Below are 20,414 nucleotides of genomic sequence, written 5' to 3'. Positions count from 1 at the left end.
ACACGAATTTAGCAAAGTTGCAGGATACAAAATCAATGTACAGAAATCAGTTGCATTCTTATACACTAATAATGAAGCAACAGAAAGACAAATAAAGAAACTGATCTCATTCACAATTGCACCAAGAAGCATAAAATACCTGGGGATAAATCTAACCAAAGATGTAAAAGATCTGTATGCTGAAAACTATAGAAAGCTTATGAAGGAAATTGAAGAAGATATAAAGAAATGGAAAAACATTCCGTGCTCATGGATTGGAAGAATAAATATTGTCAAAAGTCAATACTACCCAAAGCCATCTACACATTCAATGCAATCCCAATCAAAATTGCACCAGCATTCTTCTCAAAACTAGAACAAGCAATTCTAAAATTCATATGGAACCACAAAAGGCCCCGAATAGCCAAAGTGATTTTGAAGAAGAAGACCGAAGCAGGAGGCATCACAATCCCAGACTTTAGCCTCTACTACAAAGCTGTAATCATCAAGACAGCATGGTATTGGCACAAAAACAGACACATAGACCAATGGAATAGAATAGAAACCCCAGAACTAGACCCACAAACGTATGGCCAACTAATCTTTGACAAAGCAGGAAAGAACATCCAATGGAAAAAAGACAGTCTCTTTAACAAATGGTGCTGGGAGAACTGGACAGCAACATGCAGAAGGTTGAAACTAGACCACTTTCTCAACCATTCACAAAAATAAACTCAAAATGGATAAAGGACCTGAATGTGACAGGAAACCATCAAAACCCTACAGGAGAAAGCAGGAAAAGACCTCTCTGACCTCAGCCGTAGCAATTTCTTACTCGACACATCCCCAAAGGAAACGGAATTAAAAGCAAAAATGAACTACTGGGACCTTATGAAGATAAAAAGCTTCTGCACAGCAAAGGAAACAACCAACAAAACTAAAAGGCAACCAATGGAATGGGAAAAGATATTTGCAAATGACATATCGGACAAAGGGCTAGTATCCAAAATCTATAAAGAGCTCACCAAACTCCACACCCGAAAAACAAATAAGCCAGTGAAGAAATGGGCAGAAAACAGGAATAGACACTTCTCTAAAGAAGACATCCGGATGGCCAACAGGCACATGAAAAGATGCTCAACGTCGTTCCTCATCAGGGAAATACAAATCAAAACCACACTCAGATACCACCTCACGCCAGTCAGAGTGGCCAAAATGAACAAATCAGGAGACTATAGATCTGGAGAGGTTGTGGAGAAACGGGAACCCTCTTGCACTGTTGGTGGGAATGCAAATTGGTGCAGCCACTCTGGAAAACAGTGTGGAGGTTCCTCAAAAAATTGAAAACAGATCTACCCTATGACCCAGCAGTAGCACTGCTAGGAATTTACCCAAAGGATACAGGAGTACTGATGCATAGGGGCACTTGTACCCCAATGTTTATAGCAGCACTCTCAACAATAGCCAGATTATGGAAAGAGCCTAAATGTCCATCAACTGATGAATGGATAAAGAAATTGTGGTTTATATACACAATGGAGTACTACGTGGCAATGAGAAAGAATGAAATATGGCCCTTTGTAGCAACGTGGATGGAACTGGAGAGTGTTATGCTAAGTGAAATAAGCCATACAGAGAAAGACAGATACCATATGTTTTCACTCTTATGTGGATCCTGAGAAACTTAACAGAAACCCATGGGGGAGGGGAAGGAAAAAAAAAAAAGAGGTTAGAGTGGGAGACAGCCAAAGCATAAGAGACTCTTAAAAACTGAAAACAAACTGAGGGTTAATGGGGGGTGGGAGGGAGGGGAGGGTGGGTGATGGGTATTGAAGAGGGCACCTTTTGGGATGAGCACTGGGTGTTGTATGGAAACCAATCTGACAATAAATTTCATATATTGAAAAAAAAAAGAAAAGATCAAACAATAACAAGTCATATAATCCATATTAGGGAACAAGAGAGAAGGGAAATGAATTTTTTAAAATATAGGTACTTTTCTAAAGAAATTTGAATGACTCTTCCTTATGCAAGAAATAACCCTGGGATGCACAATGGAAATTAAAAACCTAAACATTGACCAACCCACAAAAGAAGACAATTCAAGAAGCTAACTTTTGGTGTAACCATAAAAGATGAATCTGAGAAGACAGCCAGTTCATCTCTCCAGCTCTACAGTTCAGGAAAAGAACTAAATTCAAGACAAAAATAATGCCCTTCCTAGAGATATACATAAGCCCCTAATTGCCAGTAGGGCTGGGTGATTAAATTGATACTGATGGGGAAGGAGTGAGAGAGATACCACAACAAATGTTAAAGTCTGGACTGTGTATCTAGTGAGAGATGAGAAGATCAAGGGAGCCAAGTATGTTAGGAAGATAAATAGATAGACTTGAGTTTCGACGCGTTGAAATGAAATAGATCAAGTACAAGGAGGTCGTGGGTAGAAACATAGATCTAAGATAAAGCTGAAAGGGTGGATATGTTTATTAAAGGAAAGGCCAAAACTTGAAGTACAAAGTGCCAAGGGACATAAATATATTGGGGACTGTTGGAAAAAGAGCAGTCAGCGAAGAAAACAGTACATTGTCTCACAGAGTTCCTAGCACAGAGTCAACAGTGCCAAATGCTGCAGAAAAGTTAAAAAAAAACAAAAAAAAAAACAAAAAAAAACAAAAAAAAAAACCAAAAACAACAATGAGAGATTGTTATTGAATATAGTGATGTCAAGATGTCAGAAGCCATTGGCAAGAGCTGATTTGAGAGCTGTTTCGTGGGAATGAATAGATGGCAAGGAAAACCGTAGAATGGCCCTGAGATGTAAACATTGAGGGGCTGACTGTATCGCAACCGTGGTTGTTATGGGTTAAATTGTATGCCTCCAAAAGATGTGTTGAAGTCCCAACCCCTGTGAATATGATTGCATTTGGAAAATAGGGTCTTTGAGGGTGTAATTAATATCATGATGGAGTAGGGTGGGCACTTAATCCAGTATGACCGGACGCCGTGTGTAAGAAATGGGAACAAAACAGACACAGGAAACCCCACGCGATGATGGAGGCAGGGAAGGTGTTAAATAGCAAAGCCAAGGGAACCACCAGGAGCTAGGAAGACGACACCTGATTTCAGACGTCCAGCCTCTGGAACTGTGAAAGAATAAATTTCTGTTGTTTTAACGCACCCAGTTTCTGATACCTTGTTACAGCGCCCCGAGAAACTAATATCATGGGGATTTGGGCAGTGAATGTGAGATGAGCTAGTTTATGAAGTTTATATGATTAGGTAGCTTAAGAAAGGAGGCAGTGGAAAATATTTCCCTGTATTTAATTATCAGGGGTGTCTTAAAAAAGGAGGGAGGAGAGGGGTGCCTGGGTGGCTCAGTCGGTTAAGTGGCCGACTTCGGCTCAGGTCATGATCTCACGGTCTGTGAGTTCGAGCCCCGCGTCGGGCTCTGTGCTGACAGCTCAGAGCGTGGAGCCTGTTTCAGATTCTGTCTCCCTCTCTCTCTGCCCCTCCCCTGTTCACGCTCTGTCTCTCTCTGTCTCAAAAATAAATAAACATTAAAAAAAAAAAAAGAGGGAGGAGAGAAGATAACTATGTTAGAAGTCATAAAATAAAGAGGGGGCTGGATTTTAGAGTAGGTTGTAAGACTAGGTTGAGAGACTGTGCGGTGGGATTGAGTTTAGCAAAGACTGGCCCACTTTCCTCTGGGACGTTCACAGGCAGTAGAGACAGTGAGAGGGAAGCTAGTATCCTGTGGTCTCTGAGTTTTCAGCAAAACGGTTAAGTTTACGTACTGAAAAGGCTAAAGTGCAGAAGTAGGGCTGAGGACCCCAGGAGAGCAGGAAGACAAAGAAGTAGATGAAAAGATCCGTGAAGTGTGTGAAGAGGGCCGGGTTGATGTGTGGGCACTTGCAAATCCAAGTTTGGAGGAATTGGGAGCTCAAAGAGGTACTACCCAAGCACGTATCAAGTGCAGAGGTTTGGAACAGAAAAGGTCCAGCCCCCATAATAATGAAATCCCAGACCCAGGGATTTCATGTCACCTGCCAAGCTGATGAGTGACAGATTTGGAATGTAGGTCTCAGACTCCTAACCTTGTAAACACTTCACTGCACCATATTTTAGATTAAAATCCCTAAAACTGTGGAAATAAATTATCTTTTAAACGGAGTTACTAAGAAGGTGTATGATAGTCTCAGCTTCACTGTTTTCTCTGTCCTTATTTTACATTTTTTTTAATGTTTATTTATTTTTGAGAGAGAGAGAGAGAGGCACAGTGTGAGTGGGGGAGGGGCAGAGAGGGAGGGAGACACAGAATCTGGAACAGGCTCCAGGCTCTGAGCTGTCAGCACAGAGCCTGACGTGGGGGCCCGAACTCACAAACTGTGAGATCATGACCTGAGCCGAAGTCAGAGGCTTAACCAAATGAGCCGCCCAGGTGCCCCCTCTGTCCTTGTCTCTCATGAATGGTTATTAACTCCTGTATACATCCCAGGAAATGCATCGATGACAGTAAAAAATCATGGAATGAGATTTTCAGGATTGATAAACAAGGATTATTTACAATCTGAGAATGTCCAATTTATGTGCAGCTGGAAAAAAAAAGTAACTCAATCATTCAAGGTCCACCATCTTGCCTAAACTATTAAATTATGAAAACAGGTATTCGATATTTCGATTAACATAATTTTCATAGTGGTAGTTGAGAGTGAGGGGCTGGGATCCAAACCCTGCTGTAGACTCACGTGTTGGCTCTGCCTGTATTTGAACATCTGCAAATAACTTCCACCCTTAAGCCCCACTTTTCAAATCTGTAAAAGGGTTGTAAATATAATACTTCATATTTCATAGGTTTACTTTCAATAGTAAATAAGGAAATTTACTATTCACATACTTTCTAGCACATAGGAAACCAGTCAGTACAAGGAGCCATTTAGCTGAAGTGCAAAAGTTAAGTTTTAGGTGAAGACTCATCATGTGAATTATGCCGATTTCTGAGATGATCGTCCCTCGTCTACCCTCTATCTGCCCAACTTCTATTCTTTTTTGACTTGGGTGTCTAATTTTCAATCCTTAAAAGCTCATAGAGACTAACTCAGCACCGTGGGTTTTTCTTCCTTTTAGAATCTGATCACTTTTTTTTTTTTGTGAATGCCAGAAAGAACAATAAACAAATACCACGTGCCATGCTTAGCCAACCATCCATAACTACATACTCCCCACTGAGTAATTGGGCAAGAAACACATGGGAGGAAAAAAAAAACCAACAACTTATCAAGTAAAAAACATTTGGCAGGATTTTTCCACATAGGCTGTGACCTGTTTTCAGAGGCCAAATGGAATAAAAACAGTTTTAAAACAGGCAAACATTTGCAGAAGAGCTTTTGAAGGATTCTTAGCTGTTCTTCTAGACAAAAAGAGAACAGTGAATCAGAGGTGCTTCTAAGCTCCTCACTCATTGTCCTGACAGTAAGTCAGATTACATTCCACTTTGCATAAGGTAAGTAAGGCGTAAAGTGTACATATAGCCAATGCCAAACATTTTGATTGACATTGTTAAAATTATTTTATTGTTCTGATATTTCTAAATTATTGTATGTTTTATATGGTAGACCTGATGAGTGATTTAATTTTTTAAACTCAGTTATATAGTGTTTTAGTATGATAGTAAAATGGAAGAGAGACTCAGAAGTGTGTACGAATATAATTAATTTTCAGGGGGGCAGCTTCATATGTCTCTGGTTAGCCTTTTGAGAATTTGCTGAGTTTTACTTCTTGGGAGTGTGTTGGCATTAGGACAGGTTATTTTTTCCCGTGGCTTCTTTTTTCTTTTAAAATGTCCTTGTGGGTAGCTTATTGAGCTATTCAAACAGACCTCGAAGTAAATGTTTTGACTTAGAAACTTTCTCAAGTTAGAATTTATAGATTATTTTGATATTTATAGCTTTACCTTTTCTTTCATCAAAAAAAAAAAAAAGAAAGAAAGAAACAGAGGAGGTTCTCTGAACACTGTTATTATGTATAACATCAACATTTATTCAAATTAATTTAAACGACCAGAGTTCTGATACTGGCCAAATTCCAATCTCTGGAATTTCACATTGAAAATACAGAAGGATCCCTATTATACATCATGGTGATCTACAAATCAATTACTTCAATAATATCCACTGACATGTTTTTGGTTTCCCTTTGTATTTGTCTTACATTCTTACTACATAAAAGAGGACTCATGAATTTAAGAGGAGAAATTAGCTCTTTGGGTTCTAAGAATGACTATCATTGTTACTCGACTTTGCTTTACTCAGTGGTTACCTAGATATTAAATAAGCATGCAAAAGTGTGCCATTCGATGTGCAGACTGCTGGTGGGCAATTCTCTGACCAAAAAAAAGAAAAGAAACGCACCCCCCCCCAAAAAAAAAACCACCAAAACTGGATATGGTTTTATTTATTCTTTTTTTTCTTTAAGTAAAGAGCAAAGTGGTTTTTGGATTCTAAACATCTCTAACATCCTATTCCCTGATATACTTTAGATTGTTGTAATGTTGAGATTTGGCAGAAAAAAGTTACTTTTGAGACAAGAGAGGAAAGACCTCCTATACTGCCACCATCATCACTCATTGCCATGAGAGCCTGGAGAGAAATACTTAACCGCTGACAAGATAATTTACGTTTGTTAATACTTAATACTTAAAAACAAACCAAAAACCTACTGAATGTTTTTCTGCAGTCAAATAAGGCATCAAGTTAATGCACTTGAAGCTATGTTTTCAAAGTGGTCAGAAGCTTTTCTGTAATTGGGGTTATTTTGTCTTTTTTTTTTCCTTCTAGTTACTGCTGTGCAATATTTACTTCACCCTCTCTTTCCATGAACAGAAGAAAATGATTAAAAAAAAGATAAGCGTGTATCAACAAACTCAGGCCCTTTTATACAAGAATTTCCTTAAAAAATGGAGAATGAAAAAAGAGAGCTTATCGGTATGGGTCACAATGTCTATTTTCCCGTATTTAGTGAATGAAAACCATCATTTAGTATTATGCTGTTTGTGTTGTTTTTTTATGTTCACATTCCACAGGCTAGTTGATTTGGAATTCTAAATAAAACATTTTGCAAATATTGCAGAATAAGATATAAGATATATTGCAGAAAAGGGTAATACTTATGGTGAATTGATGAGATTTAACTGAAGGACTCAGATGATAGCTCCTGAAAAACAAAGTAACGTTTCATTTACTTTGATTTACTTCATTACTTTGATTTATGTTTCTGATTTACTTTGAGCCAACTTCAGTTTTGGGGGGAAAAAATGAAACAAGTTAGGCAAAATGAGATAGATTTTAAATGAGTAAACCATTGTACTCTACGGGGATGTTTGGATTAAGATTCTATTAATTAGGAGGGCTGAGCGAAAAAAATCTATGAGGAAAAATTAGGGAACTCTTTTGGGATCTTTTCAAGACTATGCTTTTTGTAAACACAGAGTGGTTTCAGGGAGCAGCCAGATCGATCTCTGTTAGTATCTTTGCATTCTGTTGAGTTCCTCGCATAAGGGCATAGACATTAGGGTGAAGACATTTGCTAAATGTTACCTTGAGATGTATCTGGGGCTGCCTTGGCCACGTTGAGGCTGTATTCTGTTTAAAAATAGCAAATAACATTTCACCGGGAGTTGGCAGAGTTCAGATCGTTGTTTGCTTTCTCTGTGAGTGCTCTTGAAACAATTCAGTTCTAATATTTCAGCTGCTGTATCGATGAGGGGTACATTTTTGGTAATCGCGTCACCAGAATTTTAAAGGCAACTTATCAAAAATGTTTTAAATTTCAAAATGTAGAAATAAAGCCACATCCTATCCTATTGACCCACAACCCAGAGTTGACGAGGGTTGACCTCTTGGCAACTTTGCCTTCTTTATCTTTGTGTCTCTCCTCTTCAAGATATGGGGCGCCTGGATGGCTCAGTGGTTTGGGCTTCTGACTTCGGCTCAGGTCATATACTCTTACGGTCTGTGAGTTCGGGCCCTGCATTGAGCTCTGTGCTGACAGCTCGGAGCCTGGAGCCTGCTTCCAATTCTGTGTCTCCCTCTCTCTCTGTCCCTCCCCAGCTTGTGCGCTCTCTCTCTCTCTCTCTCTCTCTCTCTCTCTCAAAAAATAATAAATAAACATTTAAAAAATCCTTCAGCTAGAACCTACAAGAATTAAAAACCTATTCTACATAACTACTAATACACTTCACAAAATTAGCCAAAATTGCATACGATCATCTCAAGTTCAATTTTCTAAAATTTCCTGAAAAATTCTTATATAGTTAGTTTCGATAAGCCAGGAATCAATGAGACCATCTCATACCTTGTTGAATATTCATGTTCTGCATCTATCTGATTGCCACTCATGCTGTCATTTAATTCATTCCTTTGCCTTCTACGTTTCTTTAAACAGAAAATTAGGTTGAAAGATGGGATTAGCTTCAGGCTGAGCATTTTTGGCAGGAATATCTCATATGTGATGCTACGCACTTATATTGCATCACGTATGAGGGCATACACTCAATAGTGGCTCACTACTGGGGATGCTGTGTTAGTGGGTTAAGATCAGTGTGCGTGTTTGATATGATTTCAAAGTTGTGTATTTTTGAAATTGGTATTTGGGGATGGCAAAAGTCGGAGAGAGAAATGAAACTCAATGCTCAATGATAGTACTTTCTGTCCTCAAATGTGTTTGCATGTTTCTTGGTATCTGGACCACATCATAACTTGACTCGTTTTTTCTTTTGTGTACTGGAGGAATGGACAATAACATTGCTTCTTGGGCTATATTTTTGCATCTTTTCGGAATTCTTCAGAGCGACCCATCTTCCTGAACAGCCTCCTCGTGTCCTGGGACGTGTGGATGAATTTAATGACTCTGATCTGGTGGTGGCATATACCCCAGTCACTAATATGACACAGAGGATAATCGATAAGATGTCTTCAGCTTCGTTTATGAAAGGTGTGTTGCCCAATGACCAGTGTTTCATTATTATGCAATCTGCACATGTTTAACTTGAAGTTTATTGTGCAAATTGAGTTTATTTGCCTAGCCTATGGGTCAGTATTTCTCAACTGGGGCGAGGACCTTTATTCTATATGCCATGTGGGGGTTGGTGTAGGGTTACAGGTGAGGGTAGGTGGGTGAGAAGTGAAATCGGCTTAACCTGGGGTTTTTCAAATCACGCACACTCCCTTCAGCCCTCTCATCCTTGAAATCTGTGCTGTTGTGGGTCATCATTAGTGTATGTTCTGTACTCCAAAAAGTAAGGTGGGAATAGGAAAACAAGTTTGAAGCATATTCTAGATGATTTCACTTTTTATCCCCGACCACTTTCTTCCGTTTTTTTGTGATTCTTCATGGCAGCTTCTGGATCTCTGACTTCTGCCTGTCTCCCTTACCCACATCGGCCATGTGCTCTGACTGAACAGGGTTCATTCTACCCTGATCTGGTTTTCCACGCCTCCCCTATTTGGTCATTTACCACATCTCTTTTTAACTTGGGAAGCATTTCCAAAAGCCACAGGGATTAGTCTCCCCGCCTGCACAGTGTAGGCTCTTTGCTGCCTTTTTAAAAAATGTTTATTTACTTATTTTGAGACAGAGTGTGTGAGTTAGGAGGGGCAAAGAGAGAGGGAGAGAGAGAGAATCCCAAGCAGGCTCCCCACTGTCACGGGCTCGATCTCACAGACTGCAAGATCATGACCTGAACCAAAATTCAGAGTCAGGCACTTAACTGACTGAGCCACCCAGGCGCCCCAGCTCTCTGCTGCTTTTAGTCCTTGGAGTCTCATGGCCCACTGGGTCCATCTATCCTTTTCTAATAGAAGCCCGCAACTCAGCTGTCGTGCCAGCCTGTTCTGGTCATAGCTCCTCTCATGACACCTCATTCTACATTTGTCTGACTCGTGCTGTTCAGCCCGAATACTCATGTTTGGACCTTGGCATTATTTGTATACCTCTAGAGAAAAGCAGTGAAATTAGCATTGTTCTCATAAAAATTCCACAGCCTTGAGGTACCTGCCTGGGTGGCTCAGTCAGTTAAGTGATGACCTCGGCTCAGGTCATGATCTCATGGCTCATGAGTTCAAGCCTCACGTTGAGCTCTGTGCCAACAGCTCAGAGCCTGGAACGTGTTTTGGATTCTGTGTCTCCCTCTCTCTCTGCCCCTCCCCTGCTCTCACTCTTTCTCTCTCTCTCAAAGGTAAATAAACATTAAAAAAAATTTTTTTTTAATTTCACAACCTTGCTTCATGTTTGGAAAGATGAGTAGTTTTGAAAGATATAGCTACACTATGAAATTGAGTATGTTCTCCTCTTCATGCAGACATCATCCTGAGTGAGCTCTAAGTACTGTGTTAAAATTAGAGAAAATTTTAGAACATAATACATGAAAGTATAAAAAAGTATTTAAATAGGAGATCATAAATTGGACATCAGAGGTTTCCAAATCTTCCACTAGTAATGGATTAATTATCCACTTATTGGATGGATTACTTCTACAGATTATAAACTCATCCCTTATGAACGTTCTGAGCTTAATTCTTACAAACGGTTCTTAACTCCAAAGAACCTGTAGGTGGACTGTAACTACTGGTTTTGAAAAGACATTATGTCATTTACCTCTTTTCACATATTTACGGAGCGTAAAACAATAGGAAAGACTTTCAGTAGGTACTTTGCACCTACTCAGGGATGGTATGTGACGCCTAATAAACAATTACAACTTGGTTTTGTGTTCTCTAGTGACGAGCTGATATGATCCTTTATATTTTTTCATGTGCGGCAGGAAGAAAAACCATTGGGGTTGCTGATAAAGAAATGATGGATACAGTACTTTTAGAAAGCCATCATGAAATGGTGGGAGTTGTGTTTAACGATACTTTTTCATATCAGCTGAAGTTGAATTGGGCATATGGATTTTCAATTGCAGAAGAACACTCTGAATACTCAGGTAACTATAGAAGAATTATACAATCTGTTTTGCAACTTCATCAAATCCCCAGTTGGTAACGAATGATAGAAACATTGATCAAATAAAAAAAAAAAAGTAATGTACTTTTTATTCCTGCACTTAGTGATCAGTCTTTCCTGTAGGAGGAGTCCAATGATTGTGGCCACCGTGCACTAATACGCTTCTTTCTGCCAGTTTTGCAGAAATGCTTTAAACATGCTCTAGACTGTATATCCATGGGCTCTGAGCGGGCCTGTAGATATTTCACTCTAGAGCCAAAGTGAAAGGTCTTAATCCCCATGTATTGATGGCATTGCACAACGACGGCATGTTTTTGTCTTTCCTTCAAGAACACTGTTGGGATATGCATGATGACATTTTTTGTTACGTGGTGAGATACTGGCAAAATGGATTTGTGGCTTTTCAAACTGCGATTAATGCTGCAATTATAGAAGTAAGTGTCAAACTTAAGCGATCTGCTTTATATCTTCGGTATTTTCTATCTGCTTTATATCTTCAGTATATCTTCAGTATTTCCCTATCTTCTTCTGCCTCGCCCCCACACTCTTAAGGGATTGTTCTCTGCTTCTTATTCCCAGAGAAAAAGAAGCTGACGGATGGGAATATCCCCAACTTCCCGACGCAAAGCCTGTTCAACTACAGACCCGCTACTCACAACACCCATCCTTTTCCTTCTACCTCCTCTCTAATGTCTTTCCTCAATTCACAGGCTAAATCCTGTTCCTTCCAACATTATCAGGAAGGTTGCTCAATGGCTTTTCCCTTCTGTCTCCTCTTTCTTCAACTTCCCCCTTTCCTCTAGAGTCTTCTCTTTGGGATCTAAAATTATTAATTTCTCCACGTATCATCAGGACCTTTCCTTATTTCCTCCTCAGGCAAGTACTCTCTAGCTCCCTCCTCTTAACAGCTAAGTTTCTTGAAAGAGTTGTTTTCACGTAGGCCCGACTCAACTCAGAATGACTTCTGTCTCACACCATACCACCCAAATGGCATTTTCTTAGGTTGGTAACAACTCCCATGTTGATTAATGGCTGACATTTTTCATCCCTTATCTTAATTGATCTTTTAACTAAATAACATAGCCTTTACCTGGTCTTCGTGTACTTTTCTAGCCCTTCCTTTTCAGTCTTCTTGCCAGTGTATCCAACTTCATACTCATGCTTCTTTATATCTGTAGTTCCACACGGTTCTAACCTAGGCCATCTTTCTCCAACCTCTGTCCTTTCTCTAAACAATGTTATTCATTTCCATAACTTTAATTACAGTTTACATGCTGATTAAGTCGACTTGCAAACCAACAAACTTGTTCTAAATTTTTTTTAATGTTTATTTATTTTTGAGAGAGAGAGAGAGAGAGAGAGAAACACAGAGAGAGAGAGGGAGACACAGAATCCGAAGCAGGCTCCAGACTCTGAGCTGTCAGCACAGAGCCCGACGCGGGGCTCAAACCCACGAACCGTGAGATCATGACCTGAGCTGAAGTCAGACACTTAACTGACTGAGCCACGCAGGTGCCCCATAAACTTGTTCTGTAAGGGGCCAGATCATAAATACTGTAGGCTCTGGGGCCCAACGTTTACTATGGCACGTATTGAACTCAGCTGTTGTAATGTGAAAGCAGCCATAGACAATAGGGAAATGAGCATGGCTCCGTTCCAATAAAACTTTATTTACAAAAACAAGTGGTGGACCAGATTTGGTCCATGGACCATAGTTGGCTAACCTCTGCTCTCGTTCTGTGTATCTGCTTGCAGAATATCTCTACTTTGATGCTTCCTAAACAATTCAGACTAGTATGTTCAAAGCTGAATATGAGTGTTTTTCTCTTAATGTGGCCGAGCCTTTCAAAAGTTTTCCTATCTCAGTGAATGCCAAAGCTACCCACCTGGGTGACCAACTAGAAACTGGGCAATTAGAGAAAATTTCCTCTGCCTCACCCATTACATCCAATCTGCCATCTAGCCCTGTTCATTCTAAGCTGAAATCCATGTACTTAACTGCACCACCAGCACTAGTCGAAGCCATGTTTTGGCTTTCGCCGTCTTTTATCTTTTATCACCTTTTGCCTGCCCTATGGGAGTAGTTTATTTCTTTGGCCCCATCTTCTTTCTCTCTCCCTCTTTCTCTCTCCCTCCCTCCCTCTCTCTTGCCATCAGCTTTGCTTCAAGGACCTGTCTCCTGTGCCTCTGACATTCTACACTCCTTTCCTTTGCACATGCTGTTTCCTCTGCCCAGATTTTCTTCTCTATCTTCAACTCTCCCCACGCCCCCCAGCTTTATTTAGGTAAGATCATTATATACATAAATGTCATTTGTTTAGGGAAGCCTTGCCTGTGTTTCATCTCACGGCACACTCTGCTTCTCTGTTAAGGCAATTGCTCAAGTATCATCAAACAATTGATTGTGCAGTGAGTTATCTGATATCTCCCCTTCCTTCCTGCCCCCCCCCCATGAAATATAAAGCTTCATGACAGTGAGGAGTGTTCCTGTGGATCCCTGCTATCACTCCATCACCGATCATAGTATACTATCATAGCATGATAGACATCCAAGCAACTTCTAAAACAGCTCTTAGAAGTAATGTCAACTAATCCCAAAAGTCATCAAGACCGTTCTCATGATATTCATAGTTCACCATATCTTAAACAATGGAAATATGCAAATACTGAAGATGGAAAGAAGGAAAATGTGTCTGGTTTTCTAAGATATTTTTCTTTTTTGCTAATGTATCTTTCTATAGTTAAGGTAATGCATCTGTTTAACATCCCAATTTAGCTCACGACAAATCATTCTGTGATGGAGACGCTGACATCAGTTACTGGAATAAATATGAGGATGCCATCTTTCGTTTCTAAGGGAGAAGTTATAAATACGTGGTTTATTTTTATTTGTATAGTTTATTTCTCCCCTTTTGTATACTCTACATCATTAAACGTTACAAAGGAAAGAAAGAAGCATAAGAAGCTAATGGCAGTGATGGGTCTCCGGGAGTCAGCATTCTGGTGAGTTATGTTGCTTCTTTGCCTGTGTATCACCCCTTAAAAAAAACAGAGAAACCCATTAGGTTATAAAAGAAAGTTAGATGCAGTCAGGAATTTTTGTTGTGTGCATTCAATTAAGCAATTCGCTCAGTTCTATTGCATTTTAAGATGCTGGCAGTTGAAAATAAGTAAGGACTGTGCTTATGTTTCCCAGAGTTGAAGAATAGGAAATAGGGTGCTTGTTATCAATTAGCTATTGCCAGAAAAATGCCGTATAACGAAACACCCTAAGGGGCGCCTGGGTGGCTCAGTCGGTTAAGTGTCCAACTTCAGCTCAGGTCGCGATCTTGCATTTTGTGGGTTCAAGCCCCACCTCAGACTCCGTAAGTGCAGAGCCTGCCTGGGATACTCTCTCCTTCTCTCTCTGCCCCTCCCCAGGACACGCATGTGCACTCTCTGTCAACGTAAATACATAAACTAAAAAAAAGCACTCCAAAACCCAGTAACCTCAAACACCAATCATTCATTCCTTCTCATTTGTCTGTGGCATGGCTGGAGGCTGGCAGATCTCGTCTGGGCCTGGCTGGGTGTGGATCCACATTTAGGTCTCACCCAAGTCTTCCCACGTGCCTCTCAACCTCCATGGGTCAGCAGTACAGCGACATATTCTCCTCTAATCGCAAAAGTGCAAGAGAGCAAATCTCACTGCACACGCACATTTCAGGCTCCTGCTCGAGTCATATTTGATAAGATTCCATCCATCAAAGCAAGTCATGTGGACAAATCCAAAGTCAAGAGGCAAAGAAGTATATTCTGCCCACTCCAAAACCAAAACAGGCCAAATAGCCAAGCCCAAGATCAGTGATACAGGTAATATATCCCTTCATGGAAGTGAAACAGGGAAGAAGGGAGTGAAAAATTTGAACAGCAAACTAATTTACCACAATGTTATTAAAACCAATTCATATAGGTGGTCAATAAAGATATTCTTTGGGTGGGACAAAGGATTAGATGAGACAATATGTTTAAAGTACTTAGCACAGGAGCACCTGGGTGGCTCAGTCGGTTAAGTGTTTGACTTCGGCTCAGGTAGTGATAGCACAGTTTGTCAGTTCGAGCCCCGTGTCAGGCTCTGTGCTGATAGCTCACAGCCTGGAGCTTCAGATTCTGTGTCTCCCTCTCTCTCTGTCCCTCCCCCCATTCATGCCCTCTCTCTCCCTCTCTCTCTCTCTCTCTCTCTCCCCAAAATAAACATTAGAAAAAACTTTAAAAGGGGCGCCTGGGTGGCTCAGCTGGTTGAGCGTCCGACTTTGGCTCAGGTCATGATCTCCCAGTTTGGGAGTTTAAGCCCCGCGTCAGGCTCTGTGCTATCAGCACAGAACCTGCTTTGGATCCTCTGTCCCACTCTCTCTCTCTGCCCCTACCCCACTTGCACTCTCTCTCTGTCTCGCTCCTTCTCAAAAAATGAATAGACATTAAAAAAGTTTAAAAAATAATTAAGTACCTAGCACAGACAGTGTTGGTGCTTATAAGGCACAAGGCACATAGTAAAATGACTCTCTCTGTCTCCATTTATCTATTGACCCTTTTCCCATACACCTTGAGATAGCGTATAATACAAACAGTCATAGCAGCAAACATTGAACTTAACATATTCCAGGGATCACTCACAGTTCATAGTGCTATGATCCTTATTCACAAGTAAGAAGACCAAGACACAGAAAGGTAAGATTTTTACCTAAGAAAAATCCCTTCTTTTAGCCACTATGCTACATAAGTCAAAAAGATTAATAAAAGGAAATTAGTGACAAGGTGATATTTTTCCCTTGATAGAAAAAGCTGTTAGTGAAATGTGCCAACAGAAATGCATATCATATTGTCTTTAGTGTTTTTGAAAAAAGAAAAAGAAAAACGTTACGTATGGATCCAACTTTCTAAGTGCCTCAAATGGAGAAAAAACACAGCAGAAGGTTTTCCTGATATAGAACTGTCCAGGTTAGCAGGATTTACATTGGCTAGAGATTTTTAAAAATTGGCTACTCTTGTGTGCTATTGGGGAGAATGTTTGTGAATATGCTCTTCACCCTGGTTCTCATCAAAGATAAGGAAAAGAGATTTTTAAAATGAAATATTATGAATTAAAAAGTATGGCTTTGACAATCTAACTTCCAAGAGAATACCATTACCAAATGCAGGCATCCCAGTTATTGGAGTAAAACTGATTTATTTCTTATAAAGTCCCCACATTCTTGTATATTTTACACTCTTACGTTTTCTCCCTGATTACACACAAAATTTGCTATAATCTACTTAACCCAAATAAGGCTCAAGAATGCAGATTTTTCAAAATATGTGCAGAAATTTCAAAGGATCTCCAGAGTAATTTCTTCTATAAAACACTGTGAATAGATCATGAGAATTATTTACAGCACTCTCTTTATAACCATACATATCTGTTATATGAAATTCTAGCAATTTCAGTTCTATGAGCCATAATTATCTTAACAATTAAGAGAATTTGGTTTAAATAATACATGAATTATGATTAGCTCCTATTGGGACTAATTTTTTTTAAGAGGGTAGAACAGGGAAACAAAGGGATAAAACAAATGATTGAAAACAGAATTTTTTGCTTGATTTTTTTCCTTTATTAGATAATAATTAGCTGTTCCCCTAAAATTCTTCAAAGATGACTGATTTTTTAAATACCATTAAAAACTCATGGATCTGAATATGCCTAATAGGATTCAAGCCACTATAATTATTATTCTTATTGAACCCTAAATTGTCCCATCTTTGGCCAAAGAGAGTCAAAGGTTAGTTTCAGATTCTTTTTGACAAGATTCCAAGTGGATTTTTTAAAAAATAAATTTCTTGCTACTTTGTGTGGCAAGATTTCTTTTAGTTGGCAAAAGTATGTCAAGAACGTTGCATACTGGGAGCGCCTGGGTGGCTCAGTCAGTTAAGCGGCCGACTTCGGCTCAGGTCATGATCTCACGGTCCGTGAGATCGAGCCCCGCGTCGGGCTCTGTCCTGACAGCTCAGAGCCTGGAGCCTGTTTCAGAATCTGTGTCTCCCTCTCTCTGATCCTCCCCCGTTCATGCTCTGTTTCTCTCTGTCTCAAAAATAAACGTTAAAAAAAAAAAAAAAAGAACATTGCATACTAGAAATATTTTTTGGATATTTATTGGATTGGTCATTGTTTCTAGCCTTTGTCAACAGAAGAGATAGAATAATGATATGTATTCTACATTTTCATATAGAATAACACACACACAATTAAAGATAAGTGTCTTATGAATTCATACTGATAATTACAAGTCAAATATAGTTGAAAAGCATTTACTTAACCTCTCCCGTATTTCTACTAGGTCTCCTTTCCTTTGCACTGAGACATACAGAGAAGGTGAGAATTAGAATATCCCTAATTATTCATTTGTTTTATCCAGAAATATATGTATATAATGGGTCTAACCATACGAATAGTATTACTTCAATACACTAACTGAAAACAAAGTACTGTTTTCCAACAGTCTCTCCCAATCCCCCCCCAATTGTTTATAGTTTATGCATCTATACTGACAGAATACAAAACACACTTTCTCCTTTTAAAACATCGTGTAGGGGTGCCTGGGTGGCTCAGTCGGTTGAGCGTCTGACTTTAGCTCAGGTCATGATCTCGCGGTCTGTGAGTTCGAGCCCCGCGTCGGGCTCTGTGCTGACAGCTCAGAGCTTGGAGCCTGCTTCGGATTCTGTGTCTCCCTCTCTCTCTGCCCCTCCCCTGGTCATGCTCTGTCTCTCTCTGTCTCAAAAATAAATAAAAACATTAAAAAATAAATAAAACATCGTGTAGTCTTAGTTCTACAAGTAACTACAATTTTTTCTAATTAAACATTTCATTTGGAGTGGATTCATACTCAGTTTTTTCCAATTTTATTGTAGAGAGAGAGAGAGAGAGTGAGCAGGAGAGAAGGAGAGAGAGAGAGAGAGAGAGAGAGAGAGAGAGAATCTTAAGCAGTCTCCATGCTCAGCTCAGAGCCTGTTGGGAGGCTCAGTCCCATGACCCTGAGATCATGACCTGAGCAGAAATCAAGAGTCAGACACTCAATTGACTGAGTCACCCAGGTGCCCCGATTCATACAAAGTTTTAAAGAAATTTGTAATGTATATTTATTTTTGAGAGAGGGGGAGAGGGGCAGAGAGAGACAGAAACACAGAATCTGAAGCAGGCTCCAGGCTGTGAGCTGTCAGCACAGAGCCCGACACAGGGCTCAAACTCATAAACCGTGAGATCATGACCTGAGCTGAAGTCAGACACTTAACCAACTGAGCCACGCAAGTGCCCCCATACTCAGTTTTAAGAAACACATTGCATGTCCTCTTTACCCAGTTTCCCCTAAGGATAACATCTTGCAAAACTATCGTATCATATCATAATACAGTTAAATTATGGACATTGATATAGTTAAGATACAGAACAGTTCCATTGTTCCATTATTATAGCCACATTCAACTCTCTTCTTTATCCCCCAACCCCTAACCCCTGCCAACCACTAATCTGTTCACCATTTCTATAATTTTGACATTTCAAGAATGCTGCATAAATGGAATCACATGGTTCATCACCTTTTGGGGCCTTTTTTCCACCCACTAAGTCCAATTTCCAAGTACAATTTCCAAGCACTTCATCCAAGTTTGTATTTATCAATGGTTCACTCCTTTTTCTTGCCGAGGACTATTCCATTGTAGCAATATCTCTGTTTGTTTGGCCATACCTCTGTGTAGCTGTTCAACCTTTGAAAAAGAGAGGAGTTGTTTCCGGTTTGGGAGTATTACAAATAAAGCTGCTATGAACCTTGATGTCCAGCTATTTATATGAACATAAGTTTTCATTTCTCTGAGGTAAATGCCCGGTGGTATGATTTCTGGCTTGCATGGTAATTTAGTTTTATAAGAAACTGCCGAACTGGTTTCCAGAGTGGCTATACTATGTTATATTCCCACTCGCGATTTATAAATGACAAAAGCATGTATTATAGGAAATAATTGTATTTGAGTTGGTTCATGCTTTTATACATGTATTGGAATTTACATACGTCTAATATTCTTATTAACTCATTGAACGTAATATTGTCCATTGTCTCTCATTTCTTTCCTTTTTAACTAATTGTCATGTTTCACGTTCTCTTTACCCCAATCTATGACCAGCTCTTTAAAAAAAAAAAATACTCTTAAGTATTAGGAGTAGATGTTTCCATGTATGAAGATTTACCCTGTCTTCAAAACTTAATTGAATAAGATTGTTAGGTGTTTAGTATTATAAAAGATTTTTAAAATTTCAAAGCAAGTAATGAGAGCATGAGAGGAAGACTATGATCTTGTTTATTGAGATATAATTGATATTTGATATTATATTAGTTTCATGTGCAAAACATAATGATTCAATGTTTGTATATATTGGGAAATGATCACACAGTATGTCTAGTTACCATCTATCCCCCACACAGGTTTACAATCTCTTTCTTGTGATGAGAACTTTAAAGATCCACTCACTTAGCAACTTTCAAGTAGATAATAGCATGTTATTAACTATAGTCACTAAGCTGTGTATTACAGTCCCATGACTTACTTTATAACTTGTCCGTCCTTTTTGGTCACCTTCACCCATCTCGCCTGCTCCCCACCCCCACCTCTGGCAACCACCAATCTCTTCTCTCTGTATCTATGAGTTTGTTTTTTGTTATGTGTGTGTTTTTTCTTTTAGATTCTACATATAAGCGAGACTATGTAAGATTTCTCTTTCTCTGTCTGACTTACTTTACTTAACATAATGCCCTCAAGATCCATCCATGCTGTCGCAAATGGCAAGATTTCCTTCTTCTTTCTGGCTGAATAATATTCTGTTGTGCGTATCTCTGTATGCCTGTATAGATATCTCTCTTACCTATCACATTTTTTTGTCCTTTCATCCATTGATGGACAGTTAGGCTTCCACAGCTTGGCTATTGTAAATAATGCTGCAATAAATGGGGGTGCAGATCTCTTTTTGAGTTAGGGTTTTAATTTCCTTCAGATAAGTATCCAGAACTAGAATTGCTAGATCATTTGGTAGTTCTGTTGTTAGTTTTCTGAGGAACTTCCTTGCCGGGAAAGCTATAATCATTTTTTTCCCTCAGATGGTATTTAATATTAAGTCATGTTCTTTATATGTTGTGGATATTTTTTTTAAATATAAGTTATTATCAAGTTGGCTGACATACAGTATATAGAGTGTGCTCTTGGTTTGGGGGGTAGATTCCCGTGATTCATCACTTACATACAACACCCAATGCTCATCCCAACAAGCACCCTCCTCAATGCCCATCGCCCATTTTCCCCTCTCCCTCACCACCCATCAACCCTTAGTTTGTTCTCTGTATTTAAGAGTCTCTTATGGTTTGCCTTCCTCT

At 39.5% G+C, this 20,414-nt stretch overlaps 1 protein-coding gene across 1 annotated transcript in view; it reads left to right on the top strand.

Moving 5' to 3' along the window:
* The first annotated feature begins 5,473 nt into the window (after positions 1 to 5,473).
* Positions 5,474 to 20,414, top strand: part of ABCA10 (ATP binding cassette subfamily A member 10) — a 76,965-nt gene continuing 62,024 nt past the window's right edge. The window contains exons 1-6 of the mRNA XM_007073441.3: positions 5,474 to 5,482; positions 6,816 to 6,962; positions 8,766 to 8,970; positions 10,799 to 10,963; positions 11,314 to 11,417; positions 13,760 to 13,986. Of these exons, the coding sequence (XP_007073503.2) occupies positions 6,867 to 6,962; positions 8,766 to 8,970; positions 10,799 to 10,963; positions 11,314 to 11,417; positions 13,760 to 13,986 (797 nt within the window). The 5' untranslated portion in view covers positions 5,474 to 5,482; positions 6,816 to 6,866. The remainder of the gene's footprint in view (positions 5,483 to 6,815; positions 6,963 to 8,765; positions 8,971 to 10,798; positions 10,964 to 11,313; positions 11,418 to 13,759; positions 13,987 to 20,414) is intronic.

This window comes from Panthera tigris, chromosome E1 (assembly GCF_018350195.1).
Source record: "Panthera tigris isolate Pti1 chromosome E1, P.tigris_Pti1_mat1.1, whole genome shotgun sequence".
Lineage (NCBI taxonomy): Eukaryota > Metazoa > Chordata > Mammalia > Carnivora > Felidae > Panthera > Panthera tigris.
The sequence above is the reverse complement of the archived record's forward strand: the minus strand, read 5'-3'. Positions and strand labels throughout refer to the sequence as shown.